This window comes from Megalobrama amblycephala, linkage group LG14 (genome assembly GCF_018812025.1).
Source record: "Megalobrama amblycephala isolate DHTTF-2021 linkage group LG14, ASM1881202v1, whole genome shotgun sequence".
Lineage (NCBI taxonomy): Eukaryota > Metazoa > Chordata > Actinopteri > Cypriniformes > Xenocyprididae > Megalobrama > Megalobrama amblycephala.
Genome location: NC_063057.1, coordinates 44,061,180 through 44,080,697, shown reverse-complemented (window position 1 = coordinate 44,080,697; position 19,518 = coordinate 44,061,180). Strand labels below are relative to the sequence as shown.

The window sequence follows — 19,518 nt, the reverse complement described above, 5'->3', positions numbered from 1 at the left end:
AAGTTATGAAGGTTTAAATCAAAACAAACCAACTGCAGTTGAATTGATATTAATTGGAATGCACAACCAAAAAACAAGATTTATCTCGTTTTGCAACGAAACTCTTCATATATATATATATATAAAATGTAATATAAAAATTAAAAATGTAATTGTCAATAGAAAATTTTAATATGCAAGTTGGGTGGCCTTGTTCACCATACCAACTAGTTCTTAACTAATGCGTTTATTATACAAAGATGAAACTGTAGTCAAGGGGTAAAAATATAAGAGCAACTTTTCTTAATGATCTGCAGAAAATGACTACAAGAAGAGTTATTTAAGTTATACGATAGTCAGCAATTTTTATAGCATCCTAACAGGATATCACATGTTCTTGACCACAGTGGTCTAAAAGCTCAAAAGCAGAAATGTAGAGCAGTGCAGTCCACCTAAAGAAACGACTTCTAGTCTCACGTTTAACTCCAGCAGACTGAATATGTCTTATTACGGCGATATCAACATTCCCTTTACACATGGGATGGACAGAGAAGATGAAGAAGAGATGAATATCAATGCTAATGCTGATCCTATAAACTGTTTTGAAGTCAGGACAGAAACGGAGAACTCCAAGAGACACCAAACTCCTCAACACACAGGTACTGAGACTGATTCATTATATCACACACATTTGAGTCATATGCAGGGTTCATGCAGGTTTCAGTAAGTCAAATTTAAGACCTTTTTAAGACATTTTAAGACCATAAAGATTGAAATTTAAGACCTACACGATGCATTACCAAAAAATATTCAAATCAAAGAAATTCTGAAAAAATCATTTTATTTCAATGAATTCAGTCATCGAAAAAGCATTAATTTCATTTACAGATAAAGCAATCACATTAGTAACCTTCCACACACCACAACGTGCCAAATGCCCAAAACCTTAGGCCCAAAATGAAAATAGGCTAAAACAAACTTGCCCTCAAATAGAATAGATTTCATCTCATATTTATTTACATTACAAAACAGCATATTAATTTCATTGAACATTACGACATACGGCCCAGTAAGAGTACGAATCAGTTCCCTCTTTATAAACTCCCCCAATCCAAATCTCGCCACATAAGCGATCTTGTTGGGCCCGCAGTACGTCTTCGCAATTACTGAATCAGGGAACATCACTTGGAAGAGATCGCTAATGTCACTGTTGCTATTAAATGAGTGGTGTTTAGTCACCGTGTGTAGTATCCAAAGCACCTCGGCTTTCGATGTGTCAGTCGATCCAAAAGTACCCCGAAGGTTGTTCGACGGAGCTGCGATGATATTGCGCTGGAGACCGGAGAGACCAGGCATTGAGGAGGACGACGGCAGTGGTGAGGCTAATTGGCCGAGTCCGCTGAAGGCATTTTGTGGCTAGCTTGTGTTTCTCCGCTCTGGCGTGTGACTCCAGCGCCTTCACACCCAGAGTCCCTAATTGATTTTTTTTTTTTTTTTTTGCAAAGTTTGCAGTAAGACTCGTACATGGAGCTGGATACCGCTTGTAACCAACAGCAGAAATCGCTGTGATCTAGCCATGTCTAGTTGAAAGTAACTCTGAGGAGACGCAGACGTATTTCACAGGCAGTTATTGCATTTATCACGGGATTTGTAGTTTTATCACCGCGTATACCAACACCAATATACCCCAGAAAGAACTAGCCTACGACTCGCTACTTTGTAATAACTTTCAGCAGGTAGCGTTTCTGGAAATGGGTAAAAAAAAATTTAGACCTGACTAAATGAAATTTAAGACCTCGGATGAAAATCTGGCTGTTTTTAAGACTTTTTAAGGCCTTAAATTTAAAGTTCAGAATTTTAGACTTTTTAAGACTTTTTAAGACCCCACGGGAACTCTGCATATGAGTAATTGTCTTGATATCTGTCATCTTCAGAAATGGCTTGTGTGAAGATCAGAAGCTCCAGAGCAACTGCAGTGTGTTTGGTGCTGCTGTGTGTTCTTCTGCTGACTGCAGTCATAGTGCTGGGTGTCTACATCCATACAAAGAGCACCAACTACACAGAAGAGAAAAAACAGCTACTAACCAAGATCACCAACATCACAGAAGAGAGAGACCAGCTACTAACCAAGATAACCAACATCGCAGGAGAGAAAGACCAACTACTAACCAAAAATACCAACCTTACTGAGGAGAAAGGCCAGCTACTAACCAACAATACCAACCTTACTGAGGAGAGAGACCAGCTACTAACCAACAATACCAACCTTACTGAGGAGAGAGACCAGCTACTAACCAATATCACCAACCTGACAGAAGAAAGAGATCAGCTACTAACAAACAATATCAACCTTACTGAGGAGAGAGGCCAGCTACTAACCAATATCACCAACCTCACAGAAGAGAGAGATGCATTATCATCAAATAACAGTGACCTTATCAAACAAAGAAACCAATTAAATCAGGAGAAAAACGAACTGTTAAAAATGGGTAATTATGAACTACAACCAAGTTTTGTTTTACAGGATACATATAGAAATTATTTAGATGCAACTGGTTAAAAATAAGTTTGTTAGATCAGTGCTAACAGTAAAATTGTTTTGGTTACAGATGGATGGGTTTATTATCAATACAGTTTTTACTTAATTTCCTCTGAGAAGAGGAGCTGGACTGAGAGCAGAAGATACTGTACAGACAGAGGAGCAGATCTGATCATCATAAACAACAAAGCGGAACAAGTGAGTGAAACTACTTTTCTAGCTATGGATAATAGTCTATAGGAAGAACTTATTCTTTTACACTTATTACACTTTATTCTATATATTGTTTCATGAAAAGTGTCCATTGTTAATTCTCTTTAAGACATAAATGTGTAAATGTTTTATTTTCTTAGGATTTTATTAAGAAAATTTTTTGTTCTCAAGTCTGGATTGGTCTGACTGACAGTGAAGTGGAGGGCAGCTGGAAATGGGTTGATGGCAGCACACAGACCTCCGGGTGAGAAATCACTGAACTGAATAATATCTAATAAAGGATTCTCACAGTATCATATCACTGATCTAATGCTGATCTATATTTTCAGGTTCTGGGCATCTGAAGAGCCTGGTGGACATAGAGGAGAGAACTGTGCTCTAACTCGTGAATCAGGATGGGCTGATTACCCATGCAATGATAAGTTTAAATGTATCTGTGAGAAGAGCATTTAAAAATAAAGTCAATGAGATGCATGTTTATGTCAAAAAAAGACATACAATATTTGGCAAAAAAAAAAAAAAAAAAAAAGGGAAAAAAGTTACTTGACGTATATAACGAGCTAGCCAGGGCCCTGAACCGGTACGAGGAATAAAAACAAAAAACTGAAACAAACAATTTCAACAGTAGTATAAATAAAAACGAAAACAAAATCAAGTTCAAATGATCCAAAGAGAAATGCTTATTTGAAATTTCCATTAACCGGTTAATAACAAATATGACGGTTCGGTACGTTCATCGGTTTTAAAGTCACAGTTTGGTACGGGTTCTCTTTTTTTATTAAACAATGTTTTACTGAACCATTTGTGCCTCTGTCTTTAAATCTATTCAAATATAATTAAAAATTGTCTTAAGGAGAAAAAAAATCTATCTCTGACATAATTAACATTTAAAATAATAATTTAAAAAAAATATGTATTGTAAGCAAGTAAATTACACATAAGGCAGTTTTTGCATTAACTTTTGTTTCTCCAATTCATTGTTGATACATAATCATTAACATTAGTGGCTGTCTCAACTTGTTTTCATGATTTATTTAGGCCTTACATTAACTAACAGGTTAAGTAAATAATATATAGGCTAATATAGTGCATATATACGGAAGAGGATTAGGGCCAAGCAATAATAAAAAAATAAAACCATCTTGAGATTAAAGTTGTTAAATTTCAAGAAAAAACTCGTTAAATTTCGAGAAAAGTGTCAAAATAAAATATTGAGAATAAACTCATTAAATTACGAGAAAAAACTCGTTAAATTTCAAGAAAAAAGTTGAGATAAAATGTTGAGAATAAACTCGTTAAATTACGAGGAAAAACATTAAATTTAGAGATAAAATGTTGAGAATAAAGTAATTAAATTACGAGGAAAAAGTCGTTAGATTACGAGAACAAATTCGTTAAATTATAAGAAAAAAAATTAGTTAAATTTCGAGAAAAAAGTCGAGATAAAATGTTGAGAATAAAGTCATTAAAAAGTCGTTAAATTATGAGAACAAACAAATTTGTTCTCATAATTTAACAACTTTTTTCTCGTTTTTTCTTTTTCTTCACTACTGATGTGGGTGTTAATGAACTTCCATCTGTTGTGCATTATGCAAAATGGCTATCATGGCACTATACAATCAGATGACTTCCTGTAGATGTTTGTTGAGGGGGAAGGGAAGGGAAGGCTGACAAACTGATGAAAACGACCATTTGATAGAAAATTGCTGAGCATACATAAAATAATATTTCACCAAAAGCAACACTTCTGTCATTTACTTGAAACTTCTCATTTTTGGTGAATCTGTTCCTGTAAGTTTAAGCCAAAATAAACTATCCTCTCATCTCCTGGCTTCCTTTAGCTATGAAGGTATTTTAAAGAGGCAATTGTTTAGTTGAGACTCTCTCTCCTGATTTGAGGCATACTAAATTATATTTTAAAGGTCATTAGAATGAAAAAAAGATGGTTTTGTATGTGACTTGGCCTTTAACCAGCCTATAGACAGCTGGTGTCTCATAGCAACTGCAGGTGATACAATGTTTCTTACATCAACTGTTTACAAAACTGTTTAATACATGGATGTGCATTAAAAACACCTGAAAAAAGCCTGCAGTCACCAGACCAGAAGCGTGTGTATTCATTGTGTGTGATACGCAAACACCTTTGAATGCCAGATATGTGGTGTTCACTTATATATTTGAACAGGGTTTATTTCCAGGTGGAACTGTATACTCAAAATGTGCCCTTCATTTATTTAAAATGCTTCTCATTTATATTGTTAACTATATTCTAAATAAACTACAAAAACAAACAAACAAAAAACTACTTTGTATTTTGATTCTTTACTTCTCTCTCACATAGCCTATCTGACTGAAAGGCTCATTATGCGGGTCTTTGTCTCTTCAGGTGTGAATCACAGCATTATTCATGAAGATTCATGCCTCGGTGCATACTGTCTTTCTAAACAAAGTGTCTTACAAAATTTAAATCAATATATTGTTTTATGTGAATGGGTAGGCAGGAAAACGTTTACATTATTATGAAGTAAAAACTCTAGTCTTCAACCTCCGATACCCAGAAGTCTTGTGGACACACATTTAGTATGTGTTTTGAGGCCTTATTTCAATGACTTATTTTTCAATAACCACGCATAAATGTAATTCTCTCAAAAATACAATCATGTACATACATGTTGCTCAACTGAAAAACCCCCCCACAAATGTCAGGGCCTTAAAGTCAAAACTTCTCCAAATCCTCAGACACCAGAGGGTTAATGAGTTTGTGTACATGCAAAATATACAAACTTACCTATTAAGGTATACATGAATGCATAGGTAAAAGTTCAATATAGCTCAATGATGTTTGGTCTTTATTTTTTCAGCGAACTATTTTTTAGTGAACTATGCATAAGAAAAACCTTAAAGGCATTGTTCTATACATGAACATTAAGCATTGCAAATGAACCTCATACTAAATGAGGGGACCATCCAGTGTCCACCTCTGACAGCATCAGCCATTCAAAACAACGGATCTGAAAGGTGCCAATTTGCATTTCCCTCTTTCTCAGGACAGATTAAAAGAACAATTGAATTGGCATTTGGTTGGCTCATTGTTTCAGAGTGCACACTACAGCATGATGAAACTTAAATCAGTGTCATTCACTTTATCCAACACAACCTCTCTTCAGACTTGGCACAGGCCCAGGACTCATGTAAATTAATAACCATTTACTATACCCAAGTTATGGTTTTGCATTTTATAAACTTGCTCTTAATAATATATATTATTTTTAAAAACAGGAAATCCATCCTGAACCAATTGACCATTTACTTGTGAGGAAACTGAAAACTTCTGGCAGTGTTAAGGTGGTGTTAAGTCTACTCTTTATAGGGCCTTACACAGGTGATACATGTACATTTACATTATTTTATGTCTAGTCAAATGATGTACAAACTATAGTGCTTTAAAAAGAAGACTTCTAAATTTCTTAAATAGGGATGTCCTAATTCAGTTTTTTGTGCCCCCAGTGTGGTCAGAGTCATAAGGGTTAGTTCACTCAAAAATGAAAATAACGTCATTTATTACTCACCCTCATGTTGTTCCACACCCGTAAGACCTTTGTTCATCTTCTGAACACAAATTAAGATGTGAGTTCAGTGGTTCTACCTTAAAATCATAAAGCGACGAGAATACTTTCTGTGTGCCAAAAAAAACAAAATAACGACTTTTCAACAATAGAGTGTTGGGCCAATTTCAAAACATTGCTCCAGAGCTTTATGAATCAAATCAGTGATTCGGAGCACCAAAGTTTAGCTGTTTGATAGGAGATCCGAAACACTGATTCGATTTGTAAAGCTCCAAAGCAGTGTTTTGAAATCGGCCCATCACTATAGCCCTTATCACAGTATGTGCGTCGTCACATCCGGCTTTGATTAGTAAAGTTCCACCTGCATTATTGTCAATGGACAGGCGCCAGTTTTGAGAAGAAAATTATACTTGTTTAGTTTAACTTAACAATCAATATTTAAAAATGTTTATTTAGACACATGATATCCTACCATGTATGTCATCTTTCATTTTAATGTGTAACGTTATTTTTGCAATATATAACCACCCATTAGGCTAGGATAAATAATTTATAATATTACAAGTTACTGAAAGTATACCTTAACCAGTGTCTATGTATCACCATAGTCCTCAAAGTATGACTAGATCAGGGTTTGTGTTTGTCAGTGAAGGCAAAATATAGGGTTTTTAAGGAAGTGTTTTTTGATAAAAACCAAGTGATATCTGTAATAACAGCTTCTCCAGAAGAGCGGTGATGTCTTTCTTTTGTCTCTAGATCAGGGGTGTCCAAATTCAGTCCTAGAGGACCACTGTCCTGCAGAGTTTAGCTCCAACTTGCCTCAACACACCTGCCTGGAAGTTTCTAGCCTATAGAAAGACATTGATTAGCTGCTTCAGGTGTGTTTAATTGGTGTTGGAACTAAACTCTGCAGGACAGTGGACCTTCAGGAGCAGGATTGGACACCCCTGAAAAATTTGCCTACTGCTTTAACATAGTTCTCAATTTTCTAATTAATTTGCTGACATCACAATGGTCACCTGTAATGTATACACACAAACCAGCCACATACCTTTGCTAATTTTCTGTGATTGAAAGCTTCTGCTGCTACTTAGAAATGTATAAAGGCCTATGGGGAAGTCCAGTTGTACCATTACAAACAACAAAAGCAAGGTCTAAAAGAGGTAAGGGAGTGTTGAGGAAAGACTTGTGGGAAGCTGCTGGAGGAACAGAGGTGATTAAAAAATTGTTATAGCTGAAAATATAGTAAATGAAGACACCACTCAGAAATCTGGCACACACTATCCAACAATATATTTGGAAGAGATATTCCAATAAAACAGGCAATGGCTTTTTATTGTATGGACATATAACAGGAGGAATATTAGAACTACATTACAACTAAACAAAGAGTCTCAATGTTAACTTACCCTGCCTTAAAAGAAATGGAAATGAAACTAGAAGTAACTGAGAGAACAGAAATGGATAGAGAGGAGTCTGAGGAGATGAATGTCTGATAACAGACAGACCCTGAGTGTGACAAATTCAGGTGATGGAGAACCCTGAGGTTCCTCCGACAATTGAGAACCTCAATAACTCAACTGTGACCTAAAAGAAAATCCAGAACAAACGTGCCACAAACTTCAACTAAAGTTAAAGTTTATTTATTCAAAGGTATAGAACAAAATTTCACCCTTTGAAATGTTTCAATAAACTATGACAACCATGGACTAAACTAGTTGCCCTCTCTGCTTTATGTGCCAGCAGTCCAACATTTGTGAGAGAGAAAATGCACATATTCAACGTAACTGCAAGCATTCCATTCCTCTAATAACTTTCTGGCTAATGCATTTTCTCCTGTCAAAATATATCAGTCAACAAATTCACCAGGTGGAGACTGATTACAGCTGGGCTCTTATGCAGGCAGTTATTTTGGCATTTAATAAAGAAAAGCATGTTGGCCTTTTTGCCATGTGCCAAAAGTAAAAAAAACCTAGGCAGATATAAAATCGGCAACAGTTTTGCAACTGTGTGCAGCTCACATCATTAAAGCTGTCCAAAGGAAGACAGGTGATAAAGGGCTGCAAAATGTGACAACATATGTTTTGGCAGGATGCAAATCACTGTTTATCTGGATGATGCCCTTGCCAATTTTAGACCATTCTTCATGGTTTTTCTTGCAAGACATGTCACTAAAAATGTCACAGTCTTGAATACTTGGAGGGCCTCATTACAAATAAAGATGCTACTCTTCAGGACAGAACAGAGATGGATGAAAATCTCATGCAGTTGTTGCAATTGATGAACAATTCATCAAAAACAATTGCTGGTGGTTCTCCATTTTCCAAACTTTTCAGAAAGATCTATGAAGATGTCATGGCTGTCTTGGAAGATAAGGATTTTCACTACTCTGATGTTCTTTATTTTCCAGATGTAATCACATTAATTCTGGACAATTACATGGAGACCTATCCACTTTGGAGAGGATTCTACTAGGAGATCTGAAAAGATATGCATGTGACATGAGAGTCACTTCTTCCTTCAGTAGAAAACTCCAAAAAAAGAGAAAAACTGTCATGTGGAAAAATGGTTTGGCATTGTAAAAGCAAAAAAAAAAAAAAAAAAAAAAAAAAAACACAAAACACTGGCTAGAAGGGGCATTACAGGGAATACATAATGAGGAACAATCTTCCAGAAGATATCCTCATTAGACATCATAAGCCATCAGGTCATGTGGTATTTGCAGAGGAGAGGTGGGGAAAACGGACAAAACAAAAAACAAACAACACACAACACACACATGCTGGTAAATCACACTTTTACAGAGCTTCACCTCAAATGCCCACACCTGGGGTCCAAAGAACAGCACAGACCATTTTACCTTTTTATAGGTAACTACACTATGGGTGTCACATGTTTGTCTGTTCTTGCACCATGTTCTGTTTTTCACATGTCCTCCTTTGTTTAGTTTTCCCACCATTAGTTGTCATGGTTTCTGATTTGATTAGTGTCCTTGTTTCAGGTGTGTCTTATCTCATTAGTTCTTGTATAAGTATTCCTTGGTTTTGTTCACTCTTTGTCCTGTCACTGTTGTATTTTGGATGTTTACCTGCCTTTCTGAGTTATTATTAAACCACTGAGTTCTTTTGGAAACCTGCTTCCTTCCGTCTGTGGTCACATACCGTGACAGATGACAGGACCAAACCTAAACAACACCATCCTAGCTGAGGACCGCCTGTGGGGTTTGAGGCAGAATGGCCGCCCGTTGGAGAGGTATGTGGAGGAGTTTCTCGAGCTCTCGCATCGGGTGAACTGGCCTGACGCCTCTCTAGTTGTGCGTTTTCGCTTGGGCCTGGATGAGGATACTATTCGCTATAGCCGAGTCTATTAATCTTGTTCTCTATTTAAATGGTTCTAATTTTGAAGTTGAAGTTAAAGAAAGAAAGTATTTCTCATCCAGTCCCATCGAGGACACACATGGCATCAGCAGCTCACCCAAAGCCGGTTCCCTCCGGTTCCATATTCACGTTTATCTGTTCCGGCAAAATAAATTGAACATGCTTTTAGAACCACTCAGTGGACATTTCACATTGAAGCTGCAGTGATATGTACGTATTTTGCGACTCGCGAAAACATTCCCACAGGTACATTTTTCTAATGAGACGAGGCTAGCTTTATGAATTAGCTTTTTCTCATAAAGTAATGGAGCTTGAAGCTGAAGGGGCACATCACAAATTCAATCAAATGGATAAAGCCAGCTTCAACCTCTAAAGTGAGGAGACATAGGAGGAACATCACTGGGCAGAGGGCCACAGTTACAGTGGCAATATCACCATGTGTGCTGCCATCTCCAATGATGGTGTCCTTTGCCACATTACCAACTATCGGCCCATACAATAACACCTCATCACATTTCTTGATGCACTAAATGAAAGACTGGTTTGAAAAGATCTTCTTCTGGCTTATAACACCCTGGGATGCCCTACTGAATCAATTACGGATGGCGCTGCGTCTACCTCAACACTGTCAGTTAAACCAAGCCAACCTGGTGGAAATAGAACCAGTAAAGTCATCTTCACCTTGACAAGCTAAAAGACCTAAGCTTTCTGCGCCTACTTCATCACCTGCTGTCTGCTTTGAAACTGAACATCCTAACTCTGCTCTAGTCAGAGCTGTACAAGCACTGTCTGATAGCTTTAAAAGCTTCGAAATCAGGGTGAGACTTTTTGAGTCTGCTCATATGGGCCCTGGATTTTCTATGCCCTCAACATCTTCTGGCAACCCATCAGCTATTTCTTCTCACCCCGGATTTGCTGATTACAGCTCAGTCTATGTCTTCCAACACACCAGCATCGGCTCCATCAACATCGCAATCCTCATTGTAAGGCGCCTTTGCTTCACCTTCTACACCACATTACAACATTACCTCGGCTATTCCAGCTAAAGTTTGTGGTAGACGTTTTGTTCCTCAAGCTGCTGCCATTGTCTCACAAAAAAATGAGATTGGACAAGGTAAGGATATCAATCTCGCTGCTTTGCTGCTTCCATCACCACCTAGCAATCGACAAATGGTTGACTGTGGCGACGTGGCAGTTTTTTTGAAAACTGCAGAACACAGACTGCAACGCAGCCTTTTGTTCAATGAATTTGTTGTAGATTTTGGAATATACAGAGACATCTTATACAAGACATTTCCAGATCGCAGAGAAGAATTAGAACTGTATTTGGCAATGATGGCAGAATTCAGTCAAAGATATGGGAGTACTTTGTTTTATGAATATCACAGGTCTTTTTCAGCTAAATCTGCTTCATTCATCAATTTATTCAAAAGTAGCTTGGATTGGTCAAACATAGATACTGAACTTTTGGTCCGGCATTTCGGTGTCAAAAAGCTCCGACCTGTGTCATGTACAGTTCCCAAGACCACTCAGCATCTTTCTGCCCTAAAACTCAGGAGAGGACAGACCACTGTCCATGGTGCTGAACATTCCAGTTTCCAAGTTGATGTAAAAGGCCAACCTATCATTATGTTTAATGGCATTACTTTATGCAATGATTTCAATGAATCAGTGTGTTCTTTCTCCAATTGTAGATTTTCGCATGTTTGCAGTTTTTGCAAGGATCCGCACCCGGAATCCATCTGCCCAAGTCGTTTCAGTCCAGCGAGATGAGGAAAAGCCACAGAAAAAATTCTGAATGGCCAGCCTTTTTCTAACCCTGATCCAGTCTTTGTAGATCATTTAATTTCTGGGCTTTCTCAAGGGTTTCAGGTCGGCGTTCTTTCATCACTATTTTCTTCTTTCATTACAAAATACTTGCAGTCTGCTTCAGCTGAACCTGAAGTTGTCTCCTGCCTTCTTGAAAAAGACTTGCTTTTCGAGTTAATTCTATGGGCATAGCCACACGTAAATATTCATGAAAAAAGCATCTGATATTAGACATGTCTTCTCCCCATTCCAACAGCTTTGTTAGTTTTAACAAATGTATCTCTCTAGAACCTTTATCTTTGTACCATGCTTCAGTCGACAATGCTATACAGTTAATCAAGCTGGCAGGATATGGAGCATTGCTAACTACTTACTGACGTGTTCAAAATCATGCCTATTCATCCCTCCGACTGGCCGTTGTTTGGCATCAAATGGGAATCTAAATTCTATTTCGCAGTGAGAGTATCTGTAGGAGTAGTTCGCACATGTTCAATTGCCTTTCTGAGGCTTTGTGTTGGATCCTCTTGAATGTAAGCAAGTTCCCAATCGTGCTACACCTGCTCGACGATTTTCTGCTAACTGACTTTCCTTCTTTGCGTAGCACGGTGCTCAACACGCTTAAAAGAGTGTTTTGCGAATTGGGTTTTCCGCTCTCTAAAGAGAAAACTATGGGTCCCGCTACGTCTCTAGAAGTCCTCTGTATTATTCTTGACACTATCAAGATGCAAGCCATATTTCCTGATGAGAGACTAAATAGAATTAGGTCAGTTGCAGAGCCATTTTTTTCTTCAAGAACAGTTACCAAACACGACATGCTCTCCCTTCTTGGCCATCTTAATTTTGCAATGAGAATTATTCCCCAAAGTCGATCTTTCATTTTTCGCTTGTTGACTTTGGCAGGCAGAATTTCAAGCATTACCAATCATATTAAAAAATAGGCAGAGTGAATCATTTAAATATTTGTAATTTTGAATTCTTAAAGGTCCAGTGTGTAATATTTAGGATGATCTATTGACAGAAATGTAATATAATATACATAACTATATTTTCAGTGGTGTATAAAGACACTACATAATAAATTATGTTTTAATTATCTCATAATGAGCCATTTCTAACTATATACACCACAGGTCCCATTTTCCCAGATGGAAGGCACGGATGCAGGACAAATGTTTTCAAAGCAACAGCAAAGTTGCTTATTTTCTGCTGGACAGGTAATTTAGTCAAGTAAGTGAAGAATGTTGTTTAATAGCTTTAGCTACCAAAATGGCCATTATCACCAAGAGAAATAACGTCATTGTCATGAGCCAGGTTTGATTACTCATGTTTTTTGGGTGTTTTTTCTCCTCTATCGTTCATCTTTCATTGATTTCAGCTGTTCCGTTATCTCTGGCATTCGCGCTCTCGTGCACGCACCGGTTCTGTGTCTTCGCGCTGATTGCGCTGCCTACTTCTCCCTGTTCTTTGTTCTTCTCTGTGTCTGGGAATTGTTGTATGTGAGTGTTACATGATCCTAGCTCTTGTGCTTGATGAGATTTATGTGTGTGTTAGCAGCTATTATTCTGAGTCTGAGTCCCAGACCCAGTCCCAGCCCAGAACCCGACCTTATTTCCTGCTGTCCAGTTCAGTCGTACAGAGCTACCTGTCTACTGGCGTGGTTGCCTTTATCTGCCAGCCTGAACCATCCCCATTGGTCTACGCTTCTCTACAGTGGGACTACTGTCGAGGATCTGCAACTCGGGAAGCTACTGTTTATTCCTTTGTTCTCCAGCTGCAGCGTGTTTGCTACATAGCACCTGGCAGTCTGTTTTTGTTTGTATATTGGGACTACAATAAACTTTGTGAACTACTTTCGCCTCTGGGTCATCTAGGGTCACCTGACAGTCGTTCCCTTGTCAATGTTGAAAAATATATAATTGGATTGTAATTTCATGTAACACGACCGCGTGCCTATTAAGCATCTAAGCATCCATATTTCAGGATAAACATTTGAAACTGAAATGAGTTAACTGTAAATATTGTCTTACAATTTTTTCTTATACATATTTTTGTTGAATAAACAAGATCTAATTGAACTAGAATTAATGAATTTGATTCACGCATATGCATCACAAAAAAACAAGTGCTTTTATTACTTAACAGGTCTTTTTCTAAACAGATAAATTGCCATATGTATCTTTCTAACAGTTAATTGTAAAGCATTATCTATTGTGAAGAGTCAATTCATTATGATTACATTGTTATTTCATGCTTCCTATAAAAATAATCTTCATTACTGCTCTACACATTGGTGTACATCACCTCTTCATAGAATGCAATAGTCAGACTAACATCGCAAGTTCATCATAATTTTTTTTTCAACGGGAAGAAATTGATTGCAACAACATCGACTCGAGGAACCATCAAGACTTTCTCCTGAGACTACATCCAGACACTCTAAAGAAAAAAGATTTTAGAAATTGCAATATTAAACATTTCCACATATATAGCTTACTCTGTCTTGTTTAATTGCCTTAACTACAATGCAAATTTGTTTTAATTGATGAAAAATACACTGTAAAAAGTTCACTCGACTTGACTTTTAGAGTTATCTTATTGCTTTGACTTAGTTAAGTTGTATTTACTTAACTTTATAAATATTTAAACTTAAAAAAAGATTAGTTTACAATTAAATAGTTGACCTAACTACTTATTTCAAGTAACCTGGACTTACAAAGTTTAGTTGAAGTAGGTGAACTAACATTTTTCAGTTGTCTATACTAAAATTCAAGTTCATTCTCGGGTCGGCGGTCACGCCGGCGTGATCACCGCGTTTTTTTTCTAACCAGTGTGAAAGAGACTCAAAATACTCTGTCAATGTTGCACATACAATTAAGAGTTATACACCATTTTAATCTGTGGAATATCTTCTTTTATTTGTGTACACTCAGAGTAACAACAAAATGTTGTGCTTTTTGTAAAATAAAGAAAACTAACATGATGCGTGATCTCTCGTCTCCCTCTGAACGAAGTCCAATCTGATAGTTCTCAGAAAATGAACTGTAACTTAGTGAATACTAATGACAAAAAAATTAAGACTTATGTCTAAAAAAACGTTGAAATGTCAGGTTTTAAATCGTGTAAGTCAAATCAAAAACAAACATTCTGTGTTTATGTAATCTGTATGAAAAGAGAGCCATGTCAGAAATCCGTGATTCAGCTCATTATCCGCTAATGCGGCCACGCCCACGGAGCCAGCGCTATTCAGACGCAAATTCTGAGTCAATGCATGCATTCATCGTCTCAATCGTGTATTTATTGTCTTGAAAAGTGTTTTGAATAGCCATAGTTGGCGATCTCTGGCCTCTGTTAGTTCAGTTATTTCCTGGATTGCCCATTCTTCTTTAGTGCTCAGGCATTTGTGGACTAAAGGTGTACAGAGTGCCCTCCGGCTGCAAGTATGAATTGAAAACACAGTATCCAGCACTCATAGTAATGACAATAAATCCTGAATAAATATTACTCCTCTGTATAGAAAATTGACAAACATATGAGAATCCATCAGTATTTCTCCAAATGTGCATGCTTTTAAGCTGAAAGCCTATATGAAATGCCATAGAGGTAACATAATTGTTCAGACACTTTGCATCACAGAAATAGATTATATTTTAAAGAATATAATAAATACCATTATTTTAAATTGTCATAATATTTCACAGTATTGCTGTTTTTTCTGTATGTTTGATTTACATTATGATGAGCTTGAGACATGATCAACAGAGGGTTTTTTCACAGCCTATCTGACTGAAAGGCCTCATTATTTATGCAGCTCATTAGAGCTCTTTATGCAATTCTTTTGTCTTCTCAGGTGAGAATCATCCATTATTCATGATTATTCACGCCTCCATGCATACTGTGTTTCTTGACCAAAGATGTTTTAGAAAATTTAAATATCTCTATTGTTTTATATGAACAAGCAGGCAGCATAATTTTTACCTCATTTTGAAGCAAAAACTCTAGTCTACAACCTCAAATACCCAGAAGTCTTGTGAACAAAGATTTAATATTTGTTGGCTTTATTTCAGTGACTTATGTTTTTTGTTTTTTCAATAACCACGCATAAACGTTATTCCTTCAAAAACACAAACATGTACATACATGTTCCTCACATATTATTGTAGCCTAGTTTGTGCTGAATACAGTGTAATGGCACTTTTTCCATTAATATGTTTATGAACAACTGAAAAAAGCACAAATGTCAGGGCATGTCAAAACTTCACCAAGGCCCCAAAAATCCTCAGACCCCTGAGGGTTAATCATATAGGCAATTTCAGATACTAGCAACAGAAAGCTAGTTTTGAAAGCAGATGACCCCATCCTCAGTGGCTCCTTGACTGATTTTTAATTTTTTGTCTGGAGCCCTGTTCAGGGCTTAAGGGGTTAATGTAATTAACACTTTAAATCAACAGCCCTAATTAAAACACAATGGAATGTTACATTCATGTTTTTGACATGCATTAATTCATCTTTTTCTGCAAAACACATAATGCTCTATATGATTAGAAAAATTGTGAGTTGGTGAAATTAGCTAACCTGCAGCACATTCACAAGGTTTTAGTTCAATTCTACAAGCTTACAACAATTAAACAAGTTGTTAAATTGATCAACTACAAAGCTAAAAGTTATAAATGGGGTTTTATATACATAGGTGTATATGGAAAATACATAATTGACAAATGTATGATCCAAGGACACAGGCAAACAACATGAAAGACTGGAACTGGGAACAAGAATACAGGTGCTCAGAAATGCAGCAGTAACAACACAACCAAGACTATACAAAAGCAAACGAAGATCACAGCTTAAATAGACAAAGACAAACAAGCTAATGAACCACAGGTGGAAACAATCAGGCATGATGAGTCCAGGAAGAGTTATTGGAAATGTAGTTCATGTGTGAATGTCAGTGAACAAGAGGGAAGTGCCCTCTGCTGGACAACCAACTCTGGTCTTTATTAAATGTTAACATTTATTTTTCATATTATCAGGAAACATTCCCAATCTTTTATAGTGTCAGCTGTTTTGTATAAATTTGTTCAATGTCTAGATTTTTCACATAATGCATTGTGAGTTTGACAACCTTGAGACTGTTTCCATGGTGTCAGGGTTTGTGTGAGGGTTGCGGTGAGATGCCAGCCTCTGCTACACAAAGAAATAAGGGACGGATGTCAGACCTGTGTTAATTTTGTACATGGTGAACCTCAGGTGTGTATAAAGAGAGCTTACCTATTTCATTCACTCTTTTGCATTAAAAAAAAAAAAAAAAAAAAAAATCTCAGTATTTAAATATTCCTAAATATTCAGGGATTTTTCTGAGCTTTAATAGTCATTTTTAGGAAAACCGTAAGTCGGATCAGTTTGAAAAGATATAGCAACTAACTTCCGAACAGTCCGAAGGTCTGAGCTGAGTTTGGAGTTTGTAGAGTTAAAGCTCTAGGAGGAGTAGCAGTCAACAGTTTTAGTGTCAGAAGAATAAGTTTAAATAGCATTACAGTAAGTTGGCTTTTTCAAGCCAACTTAATTACTAAAACCTGGACTATGGAGTCCTGATTTACAATACACTAGATTAATTTAAAACCAACTGAGCTAATCTGAATTAGCATGAGAGAGGTTGCCTGTAAAACATGGAATGAACCAAGAAAAGCTTAAAATTCCATGGAACTGAGAAGCAAATCCAAGAATAACAATGGCAGCAAAAAAGACTCCAATATAAAAACTAAACTAAAGCAAGCAAAATACATCAGCTGTGGGGGAAAAAAATGCCAGGAAATATGTTTGTAAGGAATTCTTTTTAAATAGATGATTATTAATGCTTTTGTTTTGTCCTTTTACATAGCATCAAACTAAACGTAACCATTTACATCTGTGATAATCGGTGTTGGCAGTCTAGAAATGACACTGGTTTGATCCAAAGCACTATCATAGTGGTTGCTTCATTACATAAAAAAAAAAAGGCCATTCTTGTTAGCAGGTCCTCAGCTCAAGCACAACACTTCACCACAACGGTAATCTCCAAAAAACACTAACATAACAAAAACTTTTACATAATAGAACATTAAACAGTAAGAAGTCTCTCCATATTCTCATCTTTCTAAAAAAATCCATAAAATAACACTTTTTCAACATTTACTCTCCCAATTCAGCCCGGTGCAAAGCATGATGGGAAATGAAAGTCTTGTTTGATTGGGTTACTTGACTGAAAACATCAAGTGAGTTCTAGTAACCATTTCAAGTCAATTTAACATGAAGCAATCACATTTGAACCAGAAACAATGGTGTTAAATCAAAATAAATTGTTTAAATAAAGTGAACAGCACCAATATTATGGTGTGTTAAACATGTGACAACGTTAATCTGAAGTAACACCTGCCTTCTGGTAGGTTGACCTGATATTTGACTAAGTTTGCCCCTAACAGAAAGGCTTATAATGGGTTACACCATTTGACATTTCAATTTAAAATCAAATTTGACAGGTATTATCATGGACACCTATGTAAGCACATGGCCTTGGTGGAAATATTTCAAATTTAATTTTTAAAGTTAATACACATTTTATAATAATGATGAACTGTCAATGTATTCATGGGGTCATACCATTTGACATGTATACCCAATAATACCTGACCATACCCAAATATGTCAAATTATGTCATATTTTAAAGACAGTAAATAACCTTTGCATGCAGCAGTTAGTCCTGCATGCAGGGGTCCTTCTCTGTGATATAATTTCCTGTCATGTGGTTTTCTTGCACAATATTAACAAAATGGCTCCTTGAATGGTGGTTACACCACCTTGACACTTCAGGAATTTGACTTGACTCACATGATTCCCCAAATTATTTATAATATTCAGAACAATGGTTTTATATACTATTAAATTGTTCTAATCTAAGATTATGCCAACTACTAATATGGTGTTTTATTGAGAATTAGGTTCTCAAAAAAGAGAACGTATGCAAGTAATTTGCTACTTTATTTTGCAATTTTAAAACAATTATTAACTGAATTATTTGGTACAAAGTTTTTACGGTTGCACCACATTGACATTTTTGCAATCAATCCCCAAATATTCCTCAAAATTGATTAAAAACAGACATTTTAGACTTGTGAAATGTGAGGGGTGTACTCATTTCTGTGAGATACTGTATATCCACTTCAAACAAAAGATAAGCATTTACCGCATCTTCACATCATGCTTTGACAGATGTGTGTTTAATGACGTGTTTTCCTGAGCACATAACTTAAATTTTATGGTTACATTGTCAATGGTGATATCTATCTATCTATCTATCTATCTATCTATCTATCTATCTATCTATCTATCTATCTATCTATCTATCTATCATATAGCAGCTCAGTAGATGGGAGGATAATGCAATTGTAAGATTAGCAATTGCCAATCAAATGTAGAAGAAGAAATGGTAAAGCATGTGAAAAATGGCTTCCTCTTCATCGACCCAAAAATTTAAGAGAGAATAAGAACGAGACAATATGTGAATATGTGTGCAAAGTCAGTGCATTAAATACTTCAGCCTTAAAATGTTGTATTTTCTGAGGTAATTTTTCTGTTCGGTTTCATTAAAATGATGGCAGACTACTAAACTGGCATTACCATAATGGCTTTTGATTTTAATACGAGTACATTAGGCTACTTGTTGCTGGCCTTATCAGCTATATGAGCGATCAAAGGAGTTGTTTTGGTAAATTATTCGTTAAAAGACCAGCGTGACCAACTAAGAAAAGTGGTCAAACCCTTCTAAAACCAGGCTGGTTTTAGCTGTTTTTCAGCAACAATATAACATTTTTAATTATGATATTGCTTGGTTCGTTGGTCCATTGGGTTCAATTGCTTTCTCACAATATAAGGTTTTTACTTTGTAATTCTTGCGCTATAGAGTTTTTATTTGATAATGAGTTACTTATTGTTCAATCTTGTTGTGTAGTATTTAGTGATTATTTATTTTTGTCTGATTTCTTTAAACAGACCATTGCATCT

At 36.4% G+C, this 19,518-nt stretch overlaps 1 protein-coding gene across 1 annotated transcript; it reads left to right on the top strand.

Annotated features, from left to right (window-relative positions):
- The first annotated feature begins 256 nt into the window (after positions 1-256).
- On the top strand, positions 257-3,864 carry LOC125245844 (C-type lectin domain family 4 member K-like). Its single transcript, XM_048156636.1, has 5 exons — positions 257-638; positions 1,914-2,468; positions 2,589-2,716; positions 2,872-2,975; positions 3,061-3,864. Exons 1-5 carry the CDS (start codon positions 479-481, stop codon positions 3,182-3,184), a joined length of 1,071 nt encoding a protein of 356 aa, XP_048012593.1. The 5' UTR covers positions 257-478; the 3' UTR covers positions 3,185-3,864.
- Positions 3,865-19,518: the final 15,654 nt, after the last annotated feature.

Bases quoted from the DNA above. Each gene is read 5' to 3' on its own strand.
- LOC125245844 (XM_048156636.1), top strand. From the start codon at position 479: ATGTCTTATTACGGCGATATCAACATTCCCTTTACACATGGGATGGAC. The intron at 2,469-2,588 runs GTAATTATGAAC...TTTTGGTTACAG, and splicing joins AAACGAACTGTTAAAAATGG to ATGGATGGGTTTATTATCAA. The intron at 2,976-3,060 runs GTGAGAAATCAC...CTATATTTTCAG, and splicing joins GGCAGCACACAGACCTCCGG to GTTCTGGGCATCTGAAGAGC.